Here is a 13317-nt window from a genome sequence, read left to right on the forward strand (position 1 = left end):
AGCACGCACTCAAGTCCCAGGAGGCTCTCTTAATCCTTGCAAAACCCAGGAGATAGGATATCATCATTTTACCCATAACACAGGTGGGGAAACTGAGGCTAAGAGGTTCACTGACTTCTGTAAGGCCACACAGCATGTCCTCGGGTGTCCCTGAACTGGAGCTTAGCCTTATTCAGACCTTCTACCCACGGTCCTCCCCACCTCCCCCCAGCCCAAGCACCACACACACACACACATCTACTCATTGGAGTCATGGCTTCATGACCGTTCCCATCCTTGGCTCCGTCCCATGGGAATGAAAAAAAGAGGCAGGTGAGGAACCAGCGTTGTGTGTCTATTGTTATAGGAGCCCTGCAGCCGTCTCATGAGGTAGGGACTGTTACTGCGCTCACCACCTGGGAACAGGTTCCTAGTGCTGGCAAGGGGCAGGGCAGGGCTGGACCAAGAGCAGGGTCTCCTGACCCCTGCACCAACCCCTCCCAGTCCTCTCCCAGGGCCCAGGGTGGGCCCTCTGCGGGTCTCTCCTCCCACACTCTGCGGGTCCTTGCTGGACATGGGTTCAGAGCATTTCCATGCCTGGTTCCCAACAGGGTCAGAGGACAGAATCGGGGAGAGCTGGAGTTCTGGTGCTTTGTGTATGGAGTGGGGAGGGAGGGGTTGAAATGCTCCCCACCCCCACCCTGCCGCAGGGAAGCAGGGCTCTAACCAATCACATCTCCTCTCACCAGATGCAGGTACCCTCTGTCCCCTCCAACGCCCAGGTCTGGTCCCTGGAGCTCCAACCAGCTGTGCGGTCATGGGCAGGTCCTTCCCCTAGGACAGGCACTGCCTATGCTTCTGGATCCGCCCCTCAGCAGGGTGATGCTCAGGTCAGCTTGTTCTGTCTTTTCATGTCTCCAGAGTACCTGTCTACCTGACTCACACCCCCAGAATAGTTGGGGCAACCCCAGCAAGACCCCAGCTTGGCCCTTGGCCCATCAGGGGAGATGACCTGCAGCCAGGATGAACACGGGTCCAGTCCAGGCTTAGGCCCCCTGGAAACTGCGTCCCATCGGGCCCCAGCCGCTCCACTCCTCTCCTCTGCCCCCTGCACACTGAGCTCGTTGGTTGCCAGGCCATTTTCCCTGCCAGTCCATGTTGTTCCCCTCAACTGTGCCACCTACCAGAACTTCACCCCGGCTCTGGACAGAATCTGCCATTTAGGCCTGCGCTGCAGCTCACTAGGCTAATCCTCCGCCTGTGGCGGGTTCTAGTCCCGGTCGGGTCGCCGGATTCTGTCCTAGCTGCTCCTCTCCCAGTCCAGCTCTCTGCTGTGGCCCGGGAAGGCAGTGGAGGATGGCCCAAGTGCTTGGGCCCTGCACCCACAAGGGAGACCAGGAGGAATCACCTGGCTCCTGGCTTCGGATTGGCACAGCGCGCCGGCCATAGCAGCCATTTGGGGGTGAACCAATGGAAGGAAGACCTTTCTCTCTGTCTCTCTCTCTCACTAACTCTGCCTGTCAAAAAAATAAAGAGAATCTGCCACTCAATACATGGCTCGGGCAGCAGGTGCGACCTGTCTCCTCAGGGGCCCCTCGTTTTCACTCCTCGAAACACCCTGGCCTGGGGTGCAGGTGGCCTGCAGTGGGTGGTGGTCAGCTCCCAGCACCAGCAGGTGCAGGTCCCTCTTTGGGCCATGAACCTGGCCTTTTGAGGAAACCACCTCCAAAACCCTACCTAGTTCAGCCCTGTCCCGGCTGAAGCAAAGGGGCTGCTCTGCTGTGCGCTGGCGTCCTGCCTTGGCCACTTCCACCATCTCCCTGTAAACCCAAACCTGAACCTCCCGCCCTGGGCTGCTGTGGGAAATTACCCCCCCCCCCCCGGAGAAGCAGAGCCTGGTGCTTGGTGAGTCTCAGCCAACAGTTATTATTGTCATTAGCACAGGGCAGGGCTCGTGGCAGGTGTTCGGAAATGGTAGCCCTTGTGTCACAGCCGATGCTCCGGAATCGCAAATCCAGTCTCCCCTCTTGGTTGACTCTTAGCTGTCTGTCCACAAGAGGCCAGCAGCCTCCAGCCAGCATCTCCCCAGGTCAGCACAGCCCCACCCTCTACTCCAGCCACCCTGGGTCTGTTGCTCCACCCCCCTGCATCTCCCCAGGTCAGCACAGCCCCCACATGCCGGCTGTGCCCGGACCCTCCCTTTCGTCTGAGCTGAGCCCCTGTGCCTCCTCCTCCGGGAAGCCTAGCTCACTTTCCCACCCAGCTCGGATTGCCGGCAGCCTCTCATCCTCTGATCCGCGCATGCCTGTAGTTGTGCTGCCATCGGCTACTCTGGTCTGTCCTCTGCTGGACTGGGCTCTGCCAGGCGGGGAGCCCAGGTCTCACGGTCTGTGCGCCTAGAGCCCACCTGGCACGCAGTCCAGCCCAAGGTAGGCGGCAGCAAATGCGGATCCCAGCTGCCTGCACCCTCCCGTGCTCAGGGGCTGGAGCGCTGCACGCATGCGGGACACGTGGGTTTGGGAGCAGCAGAGCAGCGAGGCGTCCAGGGGCCCAGGGGCAGCGGAGACGATGACTATCTGGAGTCGGGTTGGCAGGCTCAGAGCGCGGCCAGTCTAAGCTGAGGGTCAGGGGCCAGGGCTCCTTCACTCCCCCAGGGGCACAGTGTAGGCGGTGAGATGTGGGATGGCCCAGGAAGGGTAGGGCATAGGGCTGGGCTTTCCCCCAGCAGCCTCGGACAGAGCTGGTGCTGCAGGTCCCATCAGTATGACCGGGGTGGAGATCGTGGGGACCCCTTGGGGGGCCAGAGTTAAGAGGGGAGGGCACAGCCCGTCCGACGTGTCCATCCGTGTGGCTACGGGCCAGCAGGCAAGAGTCCCACATGCAGAGCTCCTCTGGGCTGCAGGGGCTGGGGGAACCTGGGTGGGCAGGCGGGCACGGCGGCAGGGGCCCCAGGGAGCCTAGTCCAGTGGGCCCTGGAATATGAGACGGACGCAGCCATGCTCGCCGGTGAGCCAGGCCCCGCAAAAGGGACAGGCAGCGTGGAAGGCGTGGGTGCCATGGGGCAGTGGCGTCTGGGCCCAGTAGCGGGCAGTCTTCTCAGAGCACACATGGCCGCAGGGCGCAAAGGCATGGCTGGGCGGCCCGGGGTCCAGGCAGAGGCCAGCCTCCTGGCCGAGCCACAGGGGCACGTAGGGCCCCACCAGACGGCAGAGGGGACACTCCCGTTCCTGGGGACCCCGCTCCCGCCGGCAGCCCCAACCGTGGTAGCCATGAACGTGGCCGCAGCGGACGTAGACCCAGGGCTGTTGCTTGTCAGGTGCAGTGCGGCCGCGGGCTGGGCTAGGGAAGGCCAGGGTGCTGAGGCCCACGGGGCACTGGGGCCGGGCCGCGTTTGCCTCCTGCCGCTGGGCCTCCAGCTGCTTCAGCGTGGGTGCCCGCAGCAGCCCCGCCGGCGTGCGCCACAGCAGTGTGGCCCCGCACAGGTCGATGAGCGAGCCGTCCTGAAGCACGTTGGACTCGTCTTCCACCTGCAGGAGCCAGCAGAGGGGCCTTACTGCCACAGGGAGCTTTGGTCTCCTTGTCTGTCAGATCACAAGGCCTGGACCAAAGCCCTGTCTGAGGCTCCCCCCGTCCCGCCATGGTAGAGGCAGGAGACGCCCCTAAGCAGGAAGCTGGATACGGGGCCCAGAGCTGCTGTCCCCTCCCCCACACACCCGGGGCTGTGGTTCACGGAGGATCCCAGGGCCACGCTGCCTGCGTTTGCCTTCCGGCTTCCCCGATGCCTGACTGTGCCCCTGGCGGGTGGCTGCACCGCTCTGTTAATTTCCCCAACCTCGTGATGGATTCCACTTCCTGGGGTCCTGAGTGGGTTTCGTGAGGATCAGCTGATGGAAACACTCACCACGGAGCCCGGCACGTGGGGGAGTCACGGACAGAGCTTTTGGAAAGAGCCTTCCCCCAGAACTCTCTGGAGGGCTGACGCTCCAGGAAGGTCTGCTTGCACTGAGGCTTCGCGGCTCCCTGGCCCGTGCGCCCAGACCCAGGGAGACTGTGACACGGCCCCACGACCTGGGGCAAGCCCCAGCTCTCTCTGGGGCCCACTCCCCGCTCCTAACCTTGGCTCTCTGATCCGCACCAACGTGGAGCTCCCGCGGCTGCCTGCGCCAGGGAGGGTGAGAAAGCTAAACCCGCCTGAATGTGACAGCCGCCCTGCGCCCTGCCAACAGTCGAGGCTATAAACTGCTCACACGTGGGCCCAGTGTCACCCTCAGAAGAGGGTGCGATTTTTTTTTTAAGCTGCCGGCAGCCCGAAAGCTGCTGGGTACTGCCCAGAGCGTCTGCGTGGGCTCTGGTCACCTCATGGGTCTCCAGCCGTGGACAGGCTGCACCTTGGCACACGTGCCAAAAATTCCCTGAGCCTCAGACCTCCCCCTCCCCCGGAGACACAGCCTCAGGCCTGGGCAAGATGGGGGCGGAGCGGGCCACCTACCAGCTTCCCCCGCTGCTGGGCTGAGCGGCTGTCCCGCAGCGTGTACACATTCCCGCACACTGAGATCTCCCGCCAGACACCCGGGGCCGAGTCCTCGGAGAAGCCGCCTGCTGGGTGCATCACCAGGACGCCGTTGGTGGTCAGGCCGTCCATCAGGCCGTCGGGGGTCCGCCATTTGGCCGCCCGCTCCTGGGACCACAGGAGGGGTCAGATCCCATCCCCGAGTGGCCCCCAGCAGGCTGCATGCCAGAGGTACTGCCCCTCTACCCTCAAGTTCAGAGGCAGCCTAGAGAGGATCGCAATCGGGGGCGCACGACTCGGGCACCGCCTGACCGCTGGCTGACTCACTGTGCTCCTCTGTGATGTGGGGTTGCCTGGGTCACGGTTAGGGTCACCTGGGCTGGTCCCTCCCCCAGGGTGCCACACCTCCCCAGCCTGCCCCTGGACTCACTCTGGACAAAGAGTTACTCCCTGCCTGGGACTCACTCACTCCAAGGAAGATGTTGCTGGAGGCGTCGAAGCCAGCAGCGTAGATGCGGGCAGTATAGGGCGGCCGGCGGGCACAGAGGATCCGGCAGGCGTAGCGGGAGATGGTGCTCTGGGCGGAGGGGCCCTCGGCAGCCCCTCCTCCAGGGGACGTGTCCGTGACCACAAAGTCGATCATGTTCTCCGTGGAGCGGCCGATCTGCGAGGGAGGGGCGGCGAGCCCAGGACGACACGGGCAGGGTGACTCTCCCGGCCTCCCGGCAGCTGCTCTGGGAAGGGCAGCACCACCCCCACTCCTGGTGCACCCTGGTCTCCCAGGGAGGGGGCTCTGAGTCCAATAAACTAAGGGCTGGGAGCTTCTTGTTTGCCACCCTCCCCGCTCTGGGGAGCAGCCATTCAGAACGAACCAGCTGATTTGCAGCACATCGAAAAGTTCATGTAGAATGGAAGTGAAAGGCGAGCTTCGTCTTATTGCATAATGCATCACTTGCATTCTCCATGAACTTTCTAACGATCCGGTGCACTGAGTTTTGGCACTTACTGTACAGTAGACACCACGCCACGCATTCGCTATGCAATAAATCAGTTATCTTCCAAGGCGGGGGCTGCTGCTATAATGGGTCCCATTTTACAGATGAATAAAGCAAGGCCCGGTGAAATTAAATGACTTGCGCCCAAAGTGACAGAGCTGGGATCCGAACTCGGGCGTTACAACCCCCACACCCACACTCTGAACCCCTAAGCTGAATGGCCTCCCGCGGCCTGAGACCCTTGCATTTGAGTCTTGATATGAACACTGACTCACGCTGGGCGGTCAACTGCACCTCAAGTGCACCACAGCCCCTTCCCGCAGCCTCACGGCCTGGGGTCCCGGCCTTCCCCTGGACACCCGCAGAGCCTCGGGGCCCAGCAGCCCAGGGGTCCGAGGCTGGCGGAGGGGCCTCAGCATACCTGGAACATGTCTGTGTCGCTGTCGTGTGTGTACTCCACTATGACCGAGTGGCTCCGGGACAGCGTGTACGAGATGCTGTGCTGGCCTCGGTTACTCAGTGCCTGGTGGGGAGAAGGAAGTCACTTTCCAGGGCCTGTGGCCAGAAGTGTGGGCCCCTGAGCCAGAAGTGGGCGCTCAAGGCCCAGGGACCACTCCCGGGGGAGGGCACAGGTTCATCTGCTGCCAGAGTGTTGGTGTGGCAGGTGCTGTGCACCTGTTACCTTATTTGACTTCTGCAGGCACCCCAAGAATGGGCTATCATTCCACTTCACAGCTGAGGGAACTTCAGGTCAGAGAGAAGAAAATGGCCACCCCGCTGGACAGCAGAGGCGGGATTCTAACCCAGATCCTCCGCAGCCAAAGGTTTTCCCTTTGCCTTCGCTGTGTGACCCCCACACCTCCCCTCTCAGCCTCGCTTGCTGCTAAAATGATGCTGCTCATTTCCATCCACGGCATGAGGTCTGGTGGTCAAGGAAACATTCGCAAACTGGCGTCTCAGAGCGCGCGTTTGAGACCGGCTGCCCACTTTCCACCCAACTTCCTGCTCGTGCGCCTGGGAAAGCAGATGGCGGCCCAAGTACTTAGGTCCCCGCTACCCAAGCGGGAGACGTGGATGGCAGTCAGGTCTCTTGGCTTCAGCCTGGCCCAGCCTTGGCTGTTGCAGCCATTTGGGGAGTGAACCAGTGGATGGATCTTACTCTGTCTCTCCCTCTCACTCTGTCCCTCTGCCTTTCAAATAAATAATTAAAAAAAAAAAAAATCAAAGGATTCCTCATCGCAGCTTCTCTGGTTGGCCAACGGCAGTGAGTACTGACACACACAGTGGGCTCCCTGCTCCGACAGGACCCTGGGCAGGTGGGCTGAGAAGGCCGAAGACCTGGGCCTGAGGCAGGAGGGCAGGGCCGGCCGCTGGCCGTGCTGCAACAAGCACTTGCCTTGGAGACGAGCGGCGTGGAGATGTGGTGCATGACGTCCGGCTTCACCCCATTGGCGTGCGGCCGGCGACTCAGGGCCAGGCGACTCCGCCGGCGGCCCCTGTCCCCGCTGGCCAGACACCCGTTGTAGCTGCGCATGCGGCAGGCGGGGAGGAAAGGGCCGTGGGGGGAGACAAGAAGAGACAGTCAGCTTCTGGGGGGGCTCACGGGAAACTGCCAAGCTCTGGGCAGATGTCTGCAGCACCCCCCGAGGGGGACACCCTCAGTACCAGATCAGGGCACCGGGGATGGGGCAGGGGATCCATTCAAGGGACCGAGTGTTTCAGGGACAGCCGAGTCACGCCCGGACTGGTGCTGGCCGACAGGTGGGTTTGGAAAGCCCTCACTTCTCTGAGAACCACGGTGCCACGTGCCATGAGCCAAGTACAAGCCAAGTGCACTGGGGGCTCAGAGGTGGGAGGAGGAGACGCTGGCCCAGGGTCAGGGAAGATCTGTACGGGCTCTGAAGAACTGGAAAGGACCCATCTATAGCCAACTCTGGTTTCTTACAGCACTACCAGAACCCAAACGCAAGAAAGAACGTGAGCCACGCTGCTACTTCCTCCTCTCGCCATGGCGTGAAATCCCCCCCCCCCCCTTTCCAGCTCTTGTCCTGGGCCAGGGCAGGGTGGGGGACGACTGTGAGAGGCAAAGACGGGGTGAATCACAGCCTTGCTGGCCGTCGCCACCTGGGCCTCTGCGCTAGTGATCACCTAAAGGCACCTTCGCAATGACCCACAGGTGCCTCTCTGCTCCTTTTACTAACGAGAGAAATCGAGGCCCAGCGAGGTGATCGGGAGAGAAGGCGGAGGAAGTCGGGATTGGAGCTCAGGTCTGCCTGACTCCAGACCCACAGAAGACCGAAGGCTGACCCTGCCAGGAGCCAAGGCCCCAAGGCTGGCAGGGTTTGGTGAGATCCGTGGGGGTGGGTCGGGTGGTGAGGGGCCGGAGGGGAAGTGAAGTTGGTGGACATTGTCCGGGCACCAGGGGAGTCATGAAGGAATGCAGAGTGGGGAGTGATGGGGCCAGCAGCTGCCAACCACAGCCGACAGCCATCCAATCAGAACCTTCTGCTGGGCGCGTCAAAACCCCGATTTCTGGGGCTGCCGTGTGGCACTGCGGGTTAAGCCACCGCCTGCGAGGCCCAGCTGCTCCGCTTCCAATCCAGCTCACTGCTAACGCGCCTGGGAAAGTAGCAGATGACGGCTCAAGTCCTTGGGTCCCTGCCACCCATGTCGGAGACCTAGCTGGAGTTCTGGGCTCCTCTGTGGACCTGGCCCAGCCCTGGAGGTTGTGGCCATTTGGGGAGTAAACCAGCAGATGGAAGCTCTCTCTCTCTCTCTGTGTGTGTGTGTGTGTGTGTGTTGTCTCTCCTCTCTGTCTATAACTCTGCCTTTCAAATAAATAAAATAGATCTTAAAAAAAAAAAAAAATCCGGATTCCCTGGCCACAGCCATGGAGACTGACTCGCAGGTGCGGGCGGGTGTGTTCCGTGTTCTCCAGGTGGCTCAGATGCACAAGGCGGGGCTGCCCTGCTCTGCACAGGACAGACAGCTGTCTGGAGGGCCCACGGCGCCTGTGGTCCAGTGTCCCTCACGGTGGCCTTGTCCTCAGCTGGGAGCTGGCCCTTCGTTTAGGACACTGAGCAGACAGTTTTCCAAAAACAAGCAGCCCTGAGAGGAGCGTCCCTTTTGCCCTGCTGAGTTCTTCCTGTGTTGCAGGGGTGCCAGGCCTTGGGGGGGGGCAGGTCAGGACCCAGGCTGGGGAGTCAGCTGGGCAGGGCTCAAATCCCGGCTCTTCCACTTGCCGCGCGATCTCTGGAAAACGGGGCTAATTGTCAGACCCTACCTCCGAGGTTCCTTTTAAGAATGCAGTGAGGTGACGCATTTTAAAAGTGCTCAACACAGGGTTTGGCATGTCTACAGCGGGCCTTCGTGTGAGCTGTTATGACGTGTCTTAAAAAGCACAAATATGGGTCTATCAATATCAATAGTCATTATTATTTCTTAACGATCACCATCGTTAAAAATAGCTTATCAAAGAGTGTTTTCAGGAACCATGGCTGGGAGAGATGCCAAAACGGGCTACGGACGGGGAAGCAGGAAGGCCCACGCCCAGGCAGGGGTGGGGTCGGGGGTGGTCTGCGTGGGTGGGGGCACAGTCCCGGTCAGGTGGAGACCAGGAAGAGATGCCCGGCTCCAACTCACGGCGCTTCCTCTCTCCTGGTCTGAGGTCTCCCATGTGTTAACGAGAGCGCACCAGACTAGAGTAAGCCCTGGGTCCGGGTCCCGCCCTGCCACTTACCAGCCGCGTGCCCTCGGGCCAGCCTCCGTTTCCTCACCTCCTTCCTCACAGCATCTTTGTGAAGATCGAAACGAAACAATGTCCGTGAGAGGGCTTGGCACAGCTGCCTCCCAGAACAGGGCACTGGTGCTGGGGGCGGCTCTACACACTACGTCCGCGCCTTCCTTCCGACCACCCTCTGAGGTGGGGTAGTCAACAGCCCTGTTTGCAGAGGCAGGACCGGAGCCAGAGTTCTCCACGCCACGCCACGCACACGAGGTGCTTTATGGTAGGCCACCGGTGCTAACGTCCTCCTCTGACCAGAAACTCGGGTGGGCAGTGAGAACTGTCTCGGGCATTTACGAGAATAACAGCCATGCATTGAGGTGGGTTTGGTCAGCGTGGCCCTTCAGAGGGGACGGTGATGGAGGACTGCTTGGGGAGCGCTGGGTCCCCTGTGGGGTGCTGGGGGGTGCCTGGTGCCCCACCCCCCAGGGGGGACCAGGGAGGCTCACCCCAGGACGATGAGTTCGCCATACTTGATGGGCTCTTCGTCCGGCTGTGCGCCTTCACCAGAAGAGAGGACACAAGAGCCCTTGCTCCCGGGGTGCTGGAGGTCAGAGGTGCGGGGGGACCCCACTTCCGGGTTTCCTTCTAGCACCATTCTGGGCAGAGTGGGAGAGGAGAAAATAGCGTTGCAGCATCCCACCCCGGGGACCCCTCTGTCCCACAGCCCGTCTGCTGCAAGCCACCCAGGCTGGGGCCGGAGGGGCCCTTCTCCCCTTCTGTTGCTGTGGCAACGCTGACCTCGCTCCCCGGAGTCGTGGGGGCTGCTATGACAGCAGGGAGGGGAGGTGGGTGGTCTGCAGCGGAGGCACAGCCAGGGCACGGGGCAGCGAGGACACTTGGTGGGGCCACGTCTCCAGTCTGGGAAGTGCTTGGCAAAGGAGCTAACCAAGAGTTGGGGACCCTCATCTCTCAGGTCAGGCGCGGTTCCTGAGCTCTGGCCCGCCGAGCTGGCCTCTCGGTCTGGTTCTCCAGACCCACCTGTCCCTCTTCATCTCCGTGCCCCACACTGAGTCTGGACCTGTCCGTCCGTCTGTTTCTCAATGACCCTCTGTCCTCCGGCCGCTGTCCCCCCGCCCCGGCCTCCACCTCGCCACCCATCTGCCTCAGTCTCCCCTTCCTGGCTTCGCCCTGGAGCCAGGCCTCGGGACGCCCCCTCCCCCCCGCAGGTGTCTGCGGTCCCCGGGCCGCCCGGGTCCCTGGAGGCCTGTGGGGGCGGCGCTCCCCTCTCCGGCTCGGGGCTGCAGCAGAGCCCGGCTCCCGCGGGCAGCCTGTCTGGAAAGCATCCGCACACCGGCGGGACCGCGCCGGGGCCGCCCCGCGCCCCGCGCCCGGCGGGCACAATGACGCCCAGCGCATACGCAGATAGAGCCGGCGGCCCCCGGCAGAACCGCTCGCCGCGCGCGGGCTCCACCCCCGGGGCCCCCCGGCAGCGCCCGGACGGGCGCAGAGCCCACCTGGTCCCGCGACCGCAGGGACGCGCAAACAGCCCCAGGCGCCAGCCCTCGGACCCACTCCCGCCGCCGCCCGCAGCCACGCAAACACGCCCCCCGCGCCCGCCGGGGCCCGCCCGGCGCAGCCCCCGCCCCCTCCGCCCCCGCGGCCTCACCTGGCCGCGCTCCGGGCCCCGCTCGGCCCCGGGCCCGCTGCGGCGGGATGGGCCCGGCCCGCGGCGGCTCCGCGCTGCCTCGTCACGGGGACACCCGGGGCTGGGGGGAGGGGACGAGCGCCAACCGCCACGCTCCGCCCCCTGTCCCGGCGCCCCGCCCACTTCCCCGCCTCCGGGGAGAGCCCCGCCCCGCCCGATACTCCGCCCCTTGCGGAGAAGCTTAGCCTTAGCGGAGCTCCGCCCCTTTGCCGGGGGACCACGCCTCCCGGTCTCGGAAGCCCCGCCCCCAGGAGGAGAGAAACCCCGCCCACCGCGGCCCACCTTCCTAGCCCCTCCTCCCCCGCAGTCCTGAGACCCCTGCCCCATTTCGGGCTCCCCAGACTCCGCCCCGGTTTTTGGGGAGTTTGGCTCAGAGACCCGGGTGCCCCCCACCCCACCCACCCACCTAGGCCAGGGCTCTTCCTTTGGGCTTGGCGACCCCGTCCCCAGCTTCAGGCCCTGGGACTCCTCCCCTTCTGCCGGGAGACCCCTGCCTCCCACGCGGGGAAGGCTTCCAGTCCAGCTGGGCCACTTCCACGAGGCATCCAGCGGGTCCCCACCCCTCCGGCCAGCACCAGTGACCACCCGAGGTGCCACGGGGAGGAGATCCCCGGGGCCTGCGGCTGGGCACCAGGTCTCTCTATGCTTGAGCAAAGGGATCCTCTAATTCCCAGGAGGCGGGCACGGTAGTCACCCATTTTACATAGGAACAGGGGTTTAGAAATGACCCGTGAGTGGTTGTGTTGCTAAAAGAGGCCCACTGCGGGTCTCAGCTGCGTGGGCAGCCCGAGTGTGGGGACTCCTACCCTCCATACCTTGTCACTGTGAGGAGGGGGTGGCAGGATGGGCTCGGCATCTCTTGGTCTGGAACTATAGTCACCGGCTAGGGGACACCCAGAGGGTGGACCTCAGGAGCCAGGAGCTTCTTCCAGGTCTCCTATGTGGGCGCAGCGGCCCAAGCACTCGGACCATCTTCCACTGCTTTCCCAGGTGCATTAGCAGAGAGCTGGATCGGAAGTGGAGCAGCCGGGACTCAAACCTGCACCCATACGGGATGCTGGCATAATAGGCAGCGGCTTTACCAGCTGTGCCGCAGTGCCAGCCCCCGGCGGGTGGACCATTAATCCCAGTCTTTGAAGTGTGTTTTAGGGGGAAATCAAGGAAGACTGCACAGAGGAGGTGGCCTTGGGCATCCATCATGAAGGAGCGTTTGCCCACACATTCTCGAGAAGAAACTCCTGCCATCTGCCCCCACTCCAACTTGTTGCTTGCGATGCTCCCAATCTCGCAGATTCTTCCTGCCCCCACCAACCCTCTAACTCCCCCAGCCAAAAATAGTCCAGAGATGCCAACTGCTTGGCCAACTGTTCCCAGGCCGCAGCTGTCGGCATAGCCGAAAGCATTGGTTTGTAAAACTCCCTGAGAAGTCACCACCACGCAGGGTATCTTCCTTGCTGAGTGCCTCCAGTGTGTCCACGGGCCACCCCCGTGGGACACTGGGACCATCTCACTGCCCTCTGTGCCTGCAGCCCGTCACCTGCCGGCCCAGGACAGGTGCTGTGTGCAGAATCAGCATGGAAATCCCCCGCCTACAGGTGTGTACCCGGCTCAGCGAGGGGCAGACACTTCTGTGTCCGGCTGCAGCCTTGGATTCTGGTTCTAAATCCCGAGCTGTGTCACGGGAGCCCCCGCTTCTTAACCTTTCCAGTCTCCTCAGCTGTAAAATGGCGGAGGTAGCGTCCCCTAAGTAGATTTGCTGTGCTGCTCTGATATCCTGTGTCAGCCTCTCTGTTCTCTGTCTTCAGTCTGGATCTTCTCCCCGTTGCTTCGAAGAGAGAAGCAAAGAACGTAGCGGCATACAGGCCATTATTCTTCAATTCTTGGGCTCAGGTCCCTGCAGGCGAGAGGCTGGAAAAGTATCAGGCAGCAGAAATATCTGTGTCTCTGGTTAAGAAAGCAGTTGAAAAAGAATACAAGCACAAAAAACAAGAGCGGCAGCCTCTTGGTGAGCTAGGAGATTTGGGGCTGGGGGTGCGGAAGAGCTGAGATGCTGGGCGGCACCCTTGGGAAGAGACGGCGCCCGCAGATGGACTTGGGATCCAGAGCAAAGGAGACCTGGCCTCGCTGCTCAGGCCGGGCTTTGGCAGGAAGCGCTCGGAGCAGAGTGGCTTTGTGCGGTGCCCGCGGGAGCTGGTCTGTGCAGTCGGATGCGGGAATGGCTCGGGAAGCCTTGACCTCGGGAAAGTTCCTGCCCCGTGAATGGCAGAGCTGAGAGGGGGCTGGTGGGTCCTAAGGGGTCTCACAGCTGATCGGGGGGTGGCTCAGGGTACCTGGATGGACAAGCAGAGACCAGGAAAGACGAGGGTATGTCGACAGAAGCTGGCTCAGGAGACAGCGGGGC

The 13317-nt window shown here is 62.6% G+C and overlaps 1 protein-coding gene across 2 annotated transcripts; it reads right to left on the bottom strand.

Annotated features, from left to right (window-relative positions):
* Window positions 1-1852: 1852 nt before the first annotated feature.
* Window positions 1853-10959, bottom strand: PELI3 (pellino E3 ubiquitin protein ligase family member 3). Of its 2 annotated transcripts, XM_062195783.1 has the most exons (8): window positions 10878-10959; window positions 9718-9867; window positions 9224-9277; window positions 6881-7010; window positions 5906-6007; window positions 4959-5153; window positions 4469-4657; window positions 1853-3506 (listed from the first exon to the last, which is right to left on the bottom strand). In XM_062195783.1, the coding sequence occupies exons 2-8, from the start codon at window positions 9864-9866 to the stop codon at window positions 2937-2939; spliced, it is 1389 nt and encodes a 462-aa protein (XP_062051767.1). In that variant the 5' UTR covers window position 9867; window positions 10878-10959; the 3' UTR covers window positions 1853-2936. The 2 variants fall into 2 exon arrangements, with proteins under 2 accessions (XP_062051767.1, XP_062051768.1); XM_062195784.1 differs by lacking the exon at window positions 4469-4657.
* Window positions 10960-13317: the final 2358 nt, after the last annotated feature.

Source organism: Lepus europaeus, chromosome 7, assembly GCF_033115175.1.
Source record: "Lepus europaeus isolate LE1 chromosome 7, mLepTim1.pri, whole genome shotgun sequence".
NCBI lineage: Eukaryota > Metazoa > Chordata > Mammalia > Lagomorpha > Leporidae > Lepus > Lepus europaeus.

What these genes read in the sequence shown, in the direction of transcription:
- PELI3 (XM_062195783.1), bottom strand. Translation starts at nt 9,866, where the DNA reads ATGGTGCTAGAAGGAAACCCGGAAGTGGGGTCCCCCCGCACCTCTGAC. An exon ending in GGCCCGAGGGCACGCGGCTG is followed by an intron (nt 7,011 to 9,223) that starts GTAAGTGGCAGG and finishes CCGCATGCGCAG; the next exon opens with CTACAACGGGTGTCTGGCCA. An exon ending in CCCAGCAGCGGGGGAAGCTG is followed by an intron (nt 3,507 to 4,468) that starts GTAGGTGGCCCG and finishes TGGCTCCTGCAG; the next exon opens with GTGGAAGACGAGTCCAACGT.